Genomic DNA, 17,234 nt, shown 5'->3' on the forward strand with positions numbered 1-17,234 from the left:
CAAGTTGGCTGTGCATGGATGCACGCGTCGTCCACGTGAGTCGTTTGAATGTTCCGGAGCAACAGTATGCTATGAAAGATGTTTCTTGTCTGTGTATAATTGTAAATATTATATACTTGCATATATGTATCTAACGAGTTGCCATACGCCATTGATAGCAATCCGGAGCAAAGAGAGTGCTGGTTCTGGTGTGGACAAGCGTTGTATCGTTGATCGCGATGGCTGTGGCAAGTGGTATGGTCTTGTGATTTGGTAATCTCTGACTGCAGTAGTTTCTCACAAAACTCCGGTTTTAAACATTGACAACGGTCGGAAAATGGCTGACAATCAACAAAGTAGATTTGAGAAGTCCTTGGGCTTGTTGACAACCCGGTTTGTCACCTTGTTGCAGAAAGCTAGAGATGGTGTGTTGGACTTGAAAGTGGTATGTACATTATTTCGTAATAATTTTGTAGTAGACTGCACTCATAGATTATTTGCACACCCAAACATGAAATTGGGCTCTTGTTATGATTAAATCGTATTCTTGGTATGGTTCCTTACTCGGGTGTTCTTTGAATAGTTTGTTTTTCAGATATTTCATGTTATAACTGGGCATTCTTAGCTTCTGTGTACAATATACTGTATATAGTAATTATTTTCCAACCTTCACTTACGAGCTCGAATCAGTGTATTTCTCGCTATTGCTGTTCTGTATTATGGGTTTTTTCTTATAAACAAAGCTGTTTTGGTACTTCCTGGGAACTGAAGGGAGCTAGAAGTACATTATCCTAGCGTGTTAACAAATTAACCGCCCTTTTTTAAAATTTCAAATGTTAACCATGCTTTGTATCATTACAGCCATTTTTAAAGGGACAACGTGCTTTTAGTTTTTTATGAATTTTTTGTATCTGTGTAACGGATATGAGGCATTGCCTACTTCCTGTCATGTGTAATTCAAAATTATTTTAAATTTCTGATTTCAGGCTGCGGATATATTAGCTGTACGACAGAAAAGGAGAATATATGACATAACAAATGTCTTGGAAGGCATTGGACTTATTGAAAAGAAGAGTAAAAATAGCATCCAATGGAAGTAAGTAGTTAAACTTTATTTTTTATGTCATGTCGCAAATGTGACATATTAATCAACACTTACTATAATTATGTCAATTTAAACTTATAAAATAGGATTTTCTTGTGTTGAAACTAAACAACTGAAGAAAACAATTAAGGCCTGGTTTCATCAACATAATATGTTAAATATATACTAACAAGTAGTTAGTTAATATGGAGTTAAAAATTTAACATCTTGTTAGGTTTCTTGCACTCCATCAAACTTTTCTTCTGAAATGTTAACTAATCGACTGTTAACTCTCCCAACATTGCGTACTGGTACGAATCAAGGAGGCAGTAGTTATTTTACAGCGTGGTTCGATGCGCTTTTGTTCGAGTACAACTGTTAAATATGGTGTGTGAAGTGAAACGGAGTCTTAGTTCTAATATTTCCTCCTTTGAAAAAGAGTTGTTAATTGAATTAGTAAATATATGTAAATTGATAGCAAGCGCACAGATGGCTTGACGATAAAAGAAAAGGACAAGGCGTGGGAGAAAGTCCGCGAGGGTTTCAGTGGGGTTAACAGATACTTTCTTAGAGGGTATCCACTATCACCTAACAAAATCACTTTGTTAATTGTCCCCACTTCATACTGTGCTCTGATGTGGGCATTATTAAATATTGTACTGTCGTGTACAGAACCAGACCACCTAGCAACTATATCCCTGATTTAGAGGTTGGGCTCACTAATCACCTGAACATTAACAGAGAAATATCCCTTCCGATTACAATATATTTCTGCCCTATCTCCTCCAGCTTATTCTGATATGTGTGCAACCTATTGCACCTAGAACACCAGGAAAAGGCTTATTTCAGAGAAGTCACAGATAATTTGCTGACACTCTTCTACTGAAGGGAATGTTGCATGCCTCCTTCACATGGATGCTATTGCTGCAGACACTCGACAAACAACTCTACTAAAAATTCCAGCATTGCCTCCGACCATTATGTGAAAAGAACCAGTAGCAAAAAATCGTGATGTTATCAATACCTGCAACATGGGAGAAAGAAGTAAGTTTCTCTTCGTAGGATATTCCAACCTCACTTGAATTTCGTCAACAACCTTAGCAACGGCTATTTTCGATAACCTGTATCTATGAAGAAATTCTGCATCCGTCCAAGTTTCAAAGTCATTACGTCGCTGAACTCTTCTTCGATCAGGATTATTGTGTAAAAGATCTAACTAGGGCAATTCCGCATCTAAAGGGAGTTTCACAGCAGACATTTTGGAATAGGTTGCTAAATGCTGATGTTAACATGGGAAATGGCTGATGGTAACTTTAATATGCAGTTTAAAATATGTTAACGTTAATAGTTATTGATGAAATGCAAATTTTCTTAAATTGTATGTTAAAATGATTTAACACCTTGTTAAGTACCGTACTAACATGTGTTGATGAAACCGGGCCTAAGTGAAATTCTTTCCTACTTAGAAAACGCTACAAAGTTGGGGAAAAAAATTAGTCCAATTGTAATTTGGATTTCACACCATTATGGTGTGACATTTTGTTTTCAAAATCCTAGTTTCTTAAACTAATTCCCACCAGTTTTTTTTTCTTAATCCTAGAAGTACCAAATGTGCTTGCGACGCAGTATGATATCACTAAACTATTTCCATCGAAAGAATAAAGTTGACATAAAAAATTTGTTTCACTCCATGAAGCCCACGTCTTACTGCCTGCTCTGTACGTCAATATGAACATTTATGAAAATTGACGGATATTGACATGAGAACATATTTGAGATATGGTAACACCGAGCTCAATAGCTGCAGTCGCTTAAGTGCGGCCAGTATCCAGTATTCGGGAGATAGTAGGTTCGAACCCCACTGTCGGCAGCCCTGAAAATGGTTTTCCTTGGTTTCCTATTTTCACACCAGGCAAATGCTGGGGCTGTACCTTAAGGCCACGGCCACTTCCTTCCCTCTCCTAGCCCTTTTCCTGTCCCATCGTCGCCATAAGACCTATCTGTGTCGGTGCGATGTAAAGCAACTAGCAAAAAAAAAGATATGGGAACAAAAATACATCATTGCTATGAAATAAATTTACCATGAAAATTAACAAGTATGTCTACTTACAAGACATTCCATTGATCCGAACTTGCAAAAGGCTAGATTCCCTGTAGATTGTGATATGGATATAGATTCCGGTTACGGTACACAATAATCAAATACATGTTATAATTCTCATATTTTGGTCTGTTTTGAATTGTACATTAAAGTCAAAGAAATATTAGTCTTATTTAATTCCACCTATTTTATGTATTGAATAGGTGGAATTAAATAAACATTAATATTGCTTTGACTTTACGGTACACAAGCCGACTATCTCCAGTTCACTTGTAGGCGCCATCATATGCTATTAGATATGTTCATTAGGGTACAACAAAGGAGTAGAGCTGCAAAAATACTAGGTTTTTGTCGTATTATCTGACATACAATAAGAATTTTATTGCAGCCAATGGCCAATAAGAAGTAAATGCAATATCTTTCCACTTATTGTCACCAAGTTTGTTTGCACTTTTGACAGACATATAGAACAGAGCATCACCTATTGCAACCAACTACACCAACATATCAACAGTCCATAGAAAAATTAAGAGCAAAGTCTGCCCACTTTTACTCGACGGACGCAATGATTTACAAAGACTGGCAAGGTGGAGAATATGAGCTCAGACACTTGATTACACTCTTTGCAATACACTGAATTTATTATAAGTTGTGTAAAACTATTTAATATTAAGAATTTCATTATGGTCTGTATTGAATCGAAATTTACAATGCCTCTTCAGTGATGCGTAGGCCATCTATGACAGCTGATGGCGGAGCTGTTGAGGATCCAACCAGCCTTTGGGCTGAGGACTAAACATACATATTGAAGGCAAAAGGTTTCCACCTATTCAATACACTGACATTGTATTGAATATGTGGAACCTTTTACCTTCAATAAGCATTGTGAATCTCAATTCAATACGGACCATAATGAAATTCTTAATATTAAATAAGTCTGCCCACCAGGCAAAAAGTAAAGCCTATCTTTATAAGAGCTTACGTATTAAATAGGGAAATTGAGCAAGGATTTTAACTTTATCAAAAAATGCATTACATATAAATTGACTCCAAAATTAAAAAAAAACAGAAGGCACATTTTAACACACCAAAGAAAAGTGCAAGAAAAAACTAATAAACTTTGGCTCCAAAATGAATTAAAATTTTTACATAAGAAAAATTCCTTTCTGAACAACTGTTTGTATGAAACTCATCTCGAAATTACCAAGTTGTTGTCAAATGCACAGTGGAATATTTTCCAAAATACAGTGCAGAACACATTAACTAAGATACTTTTCCAGAAACAGAACACATTAGATAGAAAATTCCAGGCTCTTCTCAACAAATTCAACTCGGAAAACAGGCCATCTAGAAATGCAACCCCATACAACATAAACTCAAAACCTAGCCCAATTTCTCCAGCCATTCGTGAATCTATCAAAAAACCAGTTTTGACCAAGAAGAAATAGAAATTCTTTCCAAAGGACCTAAAGATAATTGGCCCAATTGTAATATCGCAAATATGGCTAAAAAACTAATAATTGAGACAGGCAGCTATCAGTAAAATGCCTACAGACACTAGAAATGAAGTCAGGTACGAGGCCAGAAAAAGAATTAAAAACATCTTCAGTACACCAACTAATATTATAAATACATCGCAGCTCGAAGTCAGAAAAAAGATTCGTCAACTCAAAAATAAAATCAGAAATTCAAACATTATTATTACCAAAGCAGATAAAGGTAACGCTACCGTTATATTAGATCAAACAGATTACATAGCTAAACACAAAATTTTTTCACAGATAAAACTTTCACAATTATAGACAAAGACCCAACCCAGTCTATTCAAAACATCTTAAACAAATTCTTAAAAATACAACGTACTTGTTTACTGATAGCGAAAAAAACAAATTGATTAATATGAACCCTGGCCTACCGACTGTAAAAGCACAGCCAAAAATACATAAAAACAGAGTTCCTATACGCTCTATAATAAATTTCAGACCAAGCCCTCTGTATAAAACCGCAATTTATACAGCAATTTTGGAGTATGCATTTCAGTTTTCAAGCCAGTAAATCGATTAAAAAATACTTTAGAATTAATTAAACAACTGGATAATTTCAAATTACAACCATATCATACAATGCACTCATTCGATATCACTAATATGTATGCTAACATTAAACCAGAAAAAGTCATACCAATCATCTTAAAAAACTTGCAAACTCATAGCCGGCTTAGCCAACTTGAAATAGACAATTTTATGCCAATTCTGAAGCTTATAACCAATAATTATTATTTTACTTTCAACGAAGTAATATATAAATAATATATATGCCTATGGGTTCACTGGCATCAGGCATCCTGGCTGATATATACATAGATTTTTTGGAACACACAAAAATTGAAAAAAAACAAGACATTCAATAATATAGCCTTATGGTCTAGATTCATGGATGATACTTTTATAATCATGGACCAACGTATCACTGATGCACCCTCCACCCTAACACACCTTAATAACATTGATACTGATCAAATTCACAATAGAATCCGAAAGTAACAAGACCCTAAATTTTCTACACTTAACCATCACCAGACTCCCATTTTCTTTTAAATATAAAATCTACAGGAAACCAACACACACAGCTACAACAATCAAACAAGATTCTATACATCCTCCTAGTCATAAAAGAGCTACCTATAATAGTCTAATACATAGAGCATTTAATGTACCCATGTCTAACACAGAACTCAAGAAAGAAAGAAAGAAAACACTATACGTAAGATTGCATCCCACAATGGTTATAACAAATGTTTTATAGAACACATAATTTACAAGTTCAAACACTGGCCTAGGACTAAGTTACAAAAAGAAGCAACTAAAGTAAAAACCTAAGCAGCATTCACGTTTAACCCTTGACATTTTCCGACTAACAAATATTAAAAAAAAAAAAAAAAATCAATATTTCCTTCAGGAAAAAAAGTGTGTTGTATAGGTGGAAACCTTTTACCTTCAATAAGCATTGTGTAAAACTAAGAAATTCCATCAACCAGACACAGACTGCCTATGTGAACGTTGTGGTAAGAGATGTGAACGTTATCATGCCATGATTTGTACTTGTCGGCACGAATCGATAACAACCTTCTGCAAAGATGTTTAATGTTGTGTTATTAATGTAAATATCTTTTGGCCATTGGCTGCAATAAAATATATGGCGACCGTGTTTACTTGGTGACGGAGGAGTGGTGACGTCACAGGGTGTTAGAGAGAGACAGGGTATTCATATCAGAAACTAAGTCCGAATTTTCGCTATTGCGCATGCCCGACTAATTTAATATTATATAACATTTCACCACGAACAAGAAAAATGATTGTGAGATAAGTATGACTTCACACCACTCCCTGTACTTCTAGATAGCAAACGTGGTACACCTGTGAGAATGTGACGTAAGCAAGGGCCGCCAACTGTTCCTTGTGGAAGGAAGGGTGCGCAACATCTGCGGTCGTTATGAGCTTGTGTCGATCTAAATATACATATTAGCATGGCTTGTAATAGATTATGCAGGGTCTTTCATAAAGAATGAACCGATTTCAAAGGCTTCTTGTGCCGTACTCAAGCCACACAGTGGAACGAGTCGTATATTGTTACAAAGGGTGTGGCCTCACATTTCTGTCAGTAGTCAGTAGAGTGCTCCGTGTCTTCCTCCCCTCCCCTCGACTCCATTCAACCTACATAGCAGTGGACTTGTCTCATCGTGCTCTACTCGCATGGGCTCCCAGATCCCCAGACGTCACTCCTTGCGACTTCTTCCTGTGGGGATACGCCAAGGATAAAGTTTATGTTCCGCCACTACCCACTACGCTGGATGGCCTGCAAGAGCGGATAACACGTGATAAACTCAGTGGATCGTGATGCCCCAACGCGTTGGGGAGGAATTGTCCTTTCGCCTTGATGTGGTCCATGCTGCTGGTGGTGGTCATATTGAACACTCGTAAGACTAAACTTGAACATGCCGGGCTGAGTGGCTCAGACGGTTAAGGCGCTGGCCTTCTGACCCCAACTTGGCAGGTTCGATCCTGGCTCAGTCCGCTGGTATTTGAAGGTGCTCAAATGTCAGCCTCGTGTTGGTAGATTTATTGGCACGTAAAAGGACTCCTGCGGGACTAAATTCCGCCACTTTGGCGTCTCCGAAAACTGTAAAAGAGTAGTTAGTGGGACGTAAAACAAATTGCATTATTATTAAACTTGAACATCAGTCAAACACTTGTGTCTTAGGTTTAATCTTGTACTACTGACTGTTGGGGGAGATATAGATTGATGAAATCAGTTCATTCTTTATGAAAGACCCTGTAGAAAAAAAATGCATAACCATGGCGAATAAACATTGTGAAATTTTTAATTACAATTGTAATCATATGATCACTTTTGCTGTCAATAAACATGCAAGTATTGGTGTTAGGGGTTGAAGGCAATCGCCAAGTGGTTACGTTCATTAGGTTGGTACGTCTTGTGCGCTCGTGTAGATCGTAGATGGAGGAGCAGTTACCTGCGGCAATTACTACTTGGTTGTGATAGTTATGCCATTATGGTCAGTTCAAGTTATCATATTTCTTTAATTGATGGCTCGTGTAAACACATTGTGCAGCGTTCTGTAGTAAACTAATTAAGGAATGTTTCGTACATTCAAGGTGTATTATGTGCGTTTTAGGTGTTTAATTGCATATCAAAATGAGGTGAAACTAACCTCGAGTGCTTACAAATTAATGCTGGCTGAAATAGTACATTTCTTATATATATGTATTTTCTGTAATTTACGTGGTTAAGTGTAAGAGAGGGCCAAGAGACCTAACTTTGCCAGTGCTAAATATAAGTAAATAAATCTCAATCTAATTTAGGTGTTGGGTTGAGTGATGCATAACATCATGTTTTTCTTGTTTAATTCGAAATTTATTTTTAACTTTTGTTTCAATGTGTTTTAAGAGGTTTATAATCTTGTTGCTCTGTTCCGTATTACAAAAGTTGTTTCCACGAACTACACCCCCTTAAAGTCAACTTTTTTTTTAAATTTCAGGGGCGCAGGTCCAGGATGCAACACACAGGAGATGGCTGATCGCTTATCAGTGCTCAAGAATGAAATTTCAAATTTGGAGGAACATGAACAAAAGCTGGATACACATAAACAGGTTTGTTCTGTATTCTTCTGTACTTATTTCTTTGAAGATTTTGTGTATTGAAAGATATGTAGTTGAATACAAACGCATACAAAATGACAGGTCAGTATCGGAAAGGTACAAAGATGTGCCAATTAAGTCATATATATATATATATAGATATTAGGAACAAGAAAAGGAACACACAATAGGATGAACATAAAGGCAGACCAGTGTGTTGAATGAGCAACAGAAAGAGGAGAGAAGGACAAACCTGAAAACACATAAGGACAAGGACAATCTCTGCATCTTAATACACTGCCATCTACAGGGCAGTGTTCTCCCCAGAAATTTTTGTCAGCTGGGTGGCAGGAATGAGTAACCGGGCAGGGAATACTACGTAAAAAATGAATACGATAATATTTCTTCCCCTCAGGTCATTAACAATAACATTAGACAGGTAAATTTCAGTGTTAATGTCACGAACAAGACATAACTTCTAGTGTTTACTGCTTGTTCATAATTGTGTAACAACGGGACTTACCACTCTGTTGCTGTGGATTGCCATAGGGGCTTGTGACGACATGCGGAATAGATTACTCGCATGTGATTCCACACTAATCAAGACACCGCTTGCGCATAACATCACGTAATAATCAAGCTGAACATTTAAGCTCTGATGTAATCGATACAGTTATGCTGACATTATGAAGATTTATTTAAATAAACAGTTTTACAGTGTATACACTTTAATTTGGAGCACCCAGTGATTTAATATGTATCAATATTATGTAACTAGCTGAATTTAAGGGCTATGATATATCGAGTTTGCAACGTGAGGAAACAATCTATCTGGGATTAACTTTTCAAATGAAATAATTTTTTCAACCTACACAGGAGCTTTAATTACAGAATAAATTGGAGAAATTGGTTTCTTCTCCACTATTACAGGCTGACCAGAAATTTAAAGTAATAAACAGTTATGTGCCCATCTCTCATATACCCATTCCAAACAATCAAGCCAGAGAAGATTCCGAAAAAGTTCCTTGCCGATACAGACATACTAATACGAAGTGCTCTTAAGGAAATTCTTCAAATACCTGCAGACATTCCTAATGGAATGGTCTACACCGAGAAAAAATATAAGGGGTTGGGACTCTTCTGCGCCACTTGAGAAGCTCATCTTCAGCACAACATTTGTAAGGTCCTATTAAGCTCAGGTGACGAATACATCCGTGCTACGAGAAATCTGAAAGAAGAAATAACTCTCGCTACAATCCCTCAATGTCCCGCCATGTGACGGTTTGCCACATCCACACCTAGAAATAACTGATGCCAGGAAAGTGAGAAGAGTACTGAGAGAAAGGGCATTCAGTGAGTGGTGTAACTTGCAGCATACATTGTATGTTTGTACAATGAATATACTCCTGCCAACTCCTGGATTCGAGACCATCAAGGCTTATGTAGTCAATGGCGTGAAGCAATTAAGATGACAGCAAACATTTCAGCAGTTAGATCGGTACCAGGAAGATCTCAGACTTTGTAGGCGCTGCCTCAAGGGGATTGAAACTCTTGCGCATGTTCTGGGATCTTGTCCTCATGGTGAACTTTTAAGGAATACACGTGATCGTAACATCCACTCGTTAATTGCGACAACGCTGAAAGACCATGGTTTCCAGGTATTTGAAGAGGTTCATGGCTTAGCGGACAACGGAAGCCACAAAAGGATCGACATCATTGCTTTCAAGAATAAGAAGAGAGGTTACATCATCCCCACAATTCGCTTTGAAAGCCATAAGTTGTAGCCCTCAAATGTTAACCTCTAGAAGAGGAATATTTACTTGCCAACAATTCCTTACTACAGGGAGAAATACCAGATAGAGGAAATCTACATTAGTAGGTCTGATGATTGGAGCAAGGGGAACGATTCCCGTTTTTGCCACTAACTTCTAGAAACAGATGTCTCTGCCAGTTACGTTACGGGAGATTGCCATCATAGCCTTAAGGTGCTCACTGATAATTCTAATAAATCACTGTTACAATTATGTTACCTTCAACATTTCTCAAGTACAGTATATCTATTTCTCTTCTAAAAATAAATGTAAAAGTATACTTTGTCGCAAGGCAGCCTCTGCATGACAGGAAGTATGTCATAAAATAAAATTAAATAGGTTTTATTAGCTGGGTGGTCTGTAAAAATGGCAGGGCAATCCACCCATTAAAAAGGTCCTAGGGAAAACACTGCAGAGTGCGGCATAAAGTCTGTATAACCTTACAAAAAATTAAACTCAAACTGACGTGATATAAAAGTACATATACTCATTTATTTCTACTTACATCTTAGGGATCTAAAATGTCCGTATGTGTCCCTCCATAGTCAGCACAACCGAATACGCTGCCATGTTCTGATGCTCATATTAAGCAACATCCTTGGGGTCACTGTCTGGAAAGCTTCACACACCGCATTTTTCAGATCATCAGTTCCAAAATACCGCTGCTTCTTCACCTGTTCCTTGCTGTAACCCTAGAATGCGTTATTGGGTAATCTTAGATCAGGGCTCCTTGGTGGCCATGGAAGAAGAGCTTGATCATTGTCGGATCCTCGACCGATCTGGCGATTCCCAAAGACTGAGTTCAGACATTGTCAAACAGCCACTACCGAGTGGGTCGCGACCCATCATGTTGAAACCAAACAACATCGAAGATTCCTGCATTTTGCAGCTATGGGATGAGCCAGGCATTAATCACCTGGAGGTAGGCAGAATGATCAAAAGATATAGGCCAAACAGATGGGTTTGTGTCATTCCAGCCCAGATCATGCCGTGAGGTGGGTTTTGTTCGGTTTCTGGTAAGAAAATTTAAAATGTGGATTTTATTTTCCCTAAAAGTAAATATTGCAACTACGGGAGCTGCGATAAATCGCACGTTCGTCAGTGAAGAAGACTTCTGCCTTCTGAGCCATTGCTTGGAATTGTTGCAGCATCCGACTGCAAGCATCAACATGTCCCTCCAAATTATCATCTAATAATTCTTTGATACTCGATGGAGGCCAACATCTCATTTTCAGATCCACTTTGGTGTGTTTCCTCGTGGTTAATTCCGGTATCCCCAACTCTGATGCACGTTTCCGTATGGATTTGACCGGAGATTGTTTGATAGATTTTTCCACGTCAGCACAAAGTTGAAGTCTGGTGGATGGTCTTCCACTTCTCGGCGCGTTGCGAACACTGCCTGTTAAAAAGGCTTTCTTTTCCCATGGTAACAAAGTCGTCTTTACTGGTGCTGCTTTTACAAACCCTGCAACGAGATTGTCCCACAAGTTTTTAAACTGATTTGCCACTAATTTTATGCTCGTGAATCCACACAGCGCCCAGCAAACATTCCTCAATCGTATAACCGCATGTTTCAGCCATTCTTTCAATATTTTGGCACCAACTACTGTCATCAATCGAAGTCGATAAGAATGGGTATCTGACAACAGAAATAATTAAATAATGACTAGGGGTATACAGACTTTGTGCACACTCTGATCAAATAGATGGACTCTCTCCTCATCAATTCCAGTTTTATCTATCTCTTCTCAACCTACTTGTGCCAGGCTCCTCACTTTCATCTATCCCATCCAACCTCCCTTGGTCAACTCTTGTACATTTCAGTCTCCGATATTAGGTCACGGGTTCTAGTCTTTCGCGCCCTTTGTGGCCCTTGTCTTTCTTTGGACGACACCTTCTTGTTTCGTTGAGGCCCGTTGGACCACATGGTTCCTAACTCTGGTGAGCTTTCTTCTTAGCCCTGTACTCTTTCATCTTTGCACTCTGGGTTGCTTTCCTTTCCTGAGTCCACACTCCAACTCCAGGATGCAATGTTTTAGCTGTAGGTGACTGGAGTGTGTCGGATGTTCTGATCAGCATTCTAAATTTATCCCTGTTGGATATATCCTTGGGATCAGTTTCAAACAAGTTTAATCCATTTAGCATTTGTCCCATTCCCTCTAGAAATGGTGTTCAAGATTCTTGAGATCAGTCTCTTGTTGTCCATTCTATGTGACCATTGAAGATAAGCCTCCTCTTTTTCTTGTCTGATGTTGTGCTCTCTAAATGTTGGTAAAGCTTGTTGTTGTGCCTGATTCTGTATTCACCTCCCTCTTTAATGGGACCCATGATTTTTCTCAGAATCTCTTGATTTTTCAGTTCCAAATTCCTGAGTTGTCCCTTTTTGACCATGTTGAAGCGTTCTGAGGCATACAGTACCGAGGGTGTTACTACAGTTTCGTAGTGTCGGAAGTTTGAGGCGAAGGGAAAGGAATTTGCACTTGTAAATGTTCTTACGGAGGTTGAAATTTCTCTTTAGTTTGATAATCTGGCTTTCATGGCTAGATCCTCACTAATGTTCGATGTTATCCATTCTCCAAGGTATTTGTAGGCGTTAAGTGTTGGACCCCTTTCATTTTTTTACTCTGATTAGTATTAGAGTATGGGTGCCTAGTTATACTTCCTTTTAAAACCACCACCACCATCTTCTCAACCCCCATTGAGCTCATTTCTGCTTCCCAGCTTTATCATGAGAGCAGGCATCAACACTGATTGATAGGCCATTGGGATCCTTTTCTCCATTTGTGTTTGTCTTGTGCTCCTAATTTTTTACCACCTGTACCTATCTTTTCTTCCCTTTTCCTGTACTTACCCAGCTTTCTTGTTGTCCTACACTTCCCGCATCAACACTGAAGATCTGTCAAGATGGCCCCTCAATGAGTGTTGATGCCCGCCCTCCTGATGAAGCTGGGAAGTATAGGTGAACTCGTCGGTTGCGGCTGAGAGGAGATGGGTGTAGAACTGAGATTGATGAGGAGAGAGCCTATCTATTTGACGGCAGTTTATGAAGATGTGGAGATTATCTTACTCCTTTTGTGTTTTCATACTGAGTGAGTTGACCGTGCGGTTAGGGGTGCACAGCTGTGTGCTTGCATTTGAGAAATAGTGGGTTCGAACCCACTGTCGGCAGCCCTGAAGACGGTTTCCGGTGGTTTTCCATTTTTCACACCAGTCAAATGCTGGCGCTGTACCTTAATTAAGGCCATGACTGCTTCTTCCCACTCCTATGTTTTTCCTATCCCATCGTCGCCATAAGAGATCTGTGTGTTGGTGCGATGTAAAGCATGATGTGGGTTTGCTTGCCCCCCCCTCTCACACCGTCTCACATCATCATCATCATCTGCTGGTTTTCTTCACATACTTTCTTTCCATTATTCAGCTCTGTTCTATTCTATCCTTTGTCTTTCGTTACTTTTATTAGTTTCTATTTCTTCTACCACATTCGTCCCTGATTTGTCTGATGTCCTCTCTGATACTTCTCAAGCACGTACGGTGTGACAGAACATCTCATTTGCGGTTTAATGTTGTCGTCAGCTCCCGCTTGGAGCGCTGTGCCAGCATACAGCGAGCCACCTGGTGACGAACGAGCATACCACTACATTTCGAACAACCCTAAATTTAAACCCACATTATAGTAGAAGACTTCCTTTGGAACCGTCGAGATTTTCTTCTGAAGACGCGGAGCAAAGTTCTCTGCGAAACATAGTTTCATCTTGTTTTCTTGATGCTGCATAAGCCCAAAAGTACTGGCCGTGAAAGCATCAGTGATAACAAAGAATATTGTGTTTTTGTGTTTGTTCTTGCCTCCTCTTTCTGTTGTTCCCTCTTCACACACAGATCATCCTTCATGTTCATCCTATTTTGTATTCCTTTTCTTGTTCCTCCTGTCTATCTATATATGACTGTACATGGACAGGTTAGTGTGGGAAAAGGGAGAAATAGAAAAAGGAGACGAGCACAAAGGTAAAAGGACGACGGCACTCTCTACACCTTTAGATACATTTTCTCCTAATCAATCTCAGTTCTTCTACGTCCATCTCTTCTCGTTTCTGCTTCTCAGCTTGATTTAGGATGGCAGGCTACAACACTTATGGAGGGAGGCCTTCGTAACAAATCAGTCTTGTGGGGAGGGTAGGCTGAGAATAAAAGTGGATAAACACAGGGAAAAGATCAAGATGGTGCTAAGACTGAGAGCATAGGACAAATGCAGAAGAGTAAAATGAAGCCAGTGGCTCAGTATAAAATTTAAATTCAAGTTTCTTTTAAACTTGGCAATGTTAGCCCATATCTAACACAGGTTTGTACTTTATTAACACATTGAGCGCCAAACAAAAATTTGGATATTTTGCTCTCTGGGCCGAAACTTTATTTTACTCTCTAGTGTTTCAGTAGCAATATTACAACATTTTTGTTTGGTGCTCAACGTACGTTGTTAATTTTGAGCCAGCAGACACCCATATCGTTGAAAATAAGATAAATGTTATTGTACCTAAATGTATAATTTTGAAGACTGGTGCATGAATTATAACCAAAGGGGACCTGCCAAATATTTGATATGGTCAAATTTCTAATAAAAGCAGACTTTTTTTGCACTCTTTTATGATTTGCTCTGTTTTTTGTGCCAGTATGAGGTGTTTTTGTGTAATTTTAGGCAGCATCAGCCCAATTAGCTTCAAATACCAGGGCCAGGGTTCTACTGTACAGAGATTCATGGTCATATTTCTGTGTTTCAGTGGGTCCAACAGAGCATTAAAAATATCACGGATGATGTGGAGAATTGTCATCTTGCGTATGTCACGCACGAGGATATCTGTAGGTGTTTCCAGGGCGACACAATGCTGGCCATTCAAGCCCCAGGTGGCACTGAGCTTGCGGTACCTCTTGTCACAGATCAGGTTTGTATTACTTTGTGTTGCCTCAAGATATTACAGTAATCTTAACCTCCTTGGTGTGGGAGCAGTCTCTGCGCAGTTTGCTAGTGCTGGAGAAGGAAGTTACCTCAAGTTAGGAGTGTGAAATGTCCGTTTTCTTATTTTTTCTCTCTTAATTCTCCATCGTTGGCAACCCTGGTTTATTACTAATGACATCGTCCCCATAGAATTGGCAGTTATAAACCTTGAAAGAAAGAACGGGAATGTATATACAGCCAGTTATGTACAAACTCCTCTACTGTCCTAATGCTTCTTTGAATGGTCTAAACAAATAATGATCACAGGTTAATTATTAATTTGGGTTGTAAGGGGGCTGTTGTAGTGGTGCCTACTGAATAAATAGCAGCAGGAGGGGGCCTTGCATTTTTATGAAGAATGGCTTGTTGGATTGGTTGCAATGTACGTTGTTGCGATAGGCAGCTTTTGAAGCATTCAGAATTTTGCAGTAGTAGGCAGCATTCACTGTTTTCGTTTGTGGAGAAAATAAAGCAACAAAATGCTGCCGGAGACCCAAAAACCAGTTTCAAGGACCTTTCTAGCTAAGCGTCTTTTGGCCTTCATCAGCGCAATTTCCCCTCTTCTGCTACTCCGTGCTCACTTGATTGGATTTAGGGGTATGGTGATGGACCCAAGTTTCATCAAAAGTGACTGTTCACTGCAAAGAAATGCTCTCCTTCCTCATAACGATTTGGGAGCTCTTGGTATTTGAAATGAACTTTCAACCTTGATCGTGTTCAATACATATTGAAAGGATTTCAAGTACAGAACAAAAATGGCCAACCAGACCTCAGTAGGATCCGAACCTAAAACTTTCTAATTTGTGTCAGACGCTGTACCATTAAGCTATGCTGCAGCCTAGGTCATTATGCGCAATTGATTTTACAGAACTGGATACTAGCCTATAGTGCCTACTTTTGATTGGACGATGCGGGGTGATGCCGAATGACAGACTCCACAACACACCAGACGTGCTGGTCCGTGACTGACACAACCTCCCATAATGCACTGAGATCGGTCAGAAAATAATCCAGGCCTGCATATTCCTCTCAACAGCATCCCAGATGTGTTCTATAGGATTGAGGCTGCGTTATTCCGGGAGCTATGCAAGCATCCTCCTGTCTGTGTACTTTTCGTTGAATGAACTGACCACAGTTTGGGAGCAATGAATTGGTGCATTGTCTTACTGTAGGTAGGGGTCTCCGTCAGGGTACTGGAGGTGAATAAATGGGTGCACATAATCTGGGAGCTGGTTTCTGCATTTCTCACCAGGGAGGTATGTTGGCAGTTGTACCAGGAATCTCATTTTGTCCTGTGTGACCCATATAATGATACCACCAACCACCGGCCTCAGCTTGCCTTACTGACAAGAGGGCTTTTTTGACTTGTGTTTGGTGACACATCCATACCCTGCCATCTAGATGTATCAACTGGTACCTCGACTCATCTGTCTAGGTGACCATTTACCATGATTTGAGAATGCAATGGCGCTGTTTCTTTGCCCGCGTCAATGTTTGTGCCTTGTGACATGCGTTGAGCAGATGTATGTAGTGGGATGGCGGCTTCTGCATCACATTGCAAGAGGATTCTGGGAGGTATGGTTTGCTGTCACTTTGTTGCTGTCCAGCATTGAGTTCACAAGTGATCTGATGCACTGCGGCCTGTTTATCCTCTCTTAAAATTGCTGTCAGCCGGCAGCGACCCTGGTGGCGGTTGTTTTGCTTGAATCCATGTATTCTTGGTACGCTCTTGACACGAGTGACATGGTGAACCCTGTACTGTTTTGGTGATCGAATGGTCCAAGAGCGGTATGTGACCTGATGACGATATAGTCACGTTCCATGACGTACTGTTACGTTCACTGGGTTGACACCAGCGTCACTTTGGAGAAATGGCAGCTAACTCTAATTGAATTGCTCGTCAGTGTATTTGTTCCGTTGGAAGGGATCCGAGCTATAGGTCTGCCGCTAATTCTAGTATACTTCCAGATGAGCACTTTTGTTTGCTCAGTAAGGAGACTAGTAGCCCACCTGGAAGACACTTTCCGTAGGTCACAAGCAGTACAAACATTTTATTCTGTGACACTTGTCCAGGACTGTCGTTGGTGTGGTTCATCTTCCACGGCTTCCCGTCATG

General features: G+C 39.5%; 1 protein-coding gene across 1 annotated transcript in view; it reads left to right on the top strand.

Moving 5' to 3' along the window:
• The first annotated feature begins 298 nt into the window (after positions 1-298).
• The window catches only part of LOC136885130 (transcription factor E2F5), a 39,794-nt gene continuing 22,858 nt past the window's right edge, over positions 299-17,234 (top strand). Inside the window, exons 1-4 of the mRNA XM_067157597.2 lie at positions 299-424; positions 966-1,075; positions 8,221-8,332; positions 14,904-15,065. Coding sequence (XP_067013698.1) covers positions 317-424; positions 966-1,075; positions 8,221-8,332; positions 14,904-15,065 — 492 coding nt within the window. The 5' untranslated portion in view covers positions 299-316. The remainder of the gene's footprint in view (positions 425-965; positions 1,076-8,220; positions 8,333-14,903; positions 15,066-17,234) is intronic.

The sequence above is a fragment of the Anabrus simplex genome, chromosome 13, assembly GCF_040414725.1.
Source record: "Anabrus simplex isolate iqAnaSimp1 chromosome 13, ASM4041472v1, whole genome shotgun sequence".
Classification (NCBI taxonomy): domain Eukaryota; kingdom Metazoa; phylum Arthropoda; class Insecta; order Orthoptera; family Tettigoniidae; genus Anabrus; species Anabrus simplex.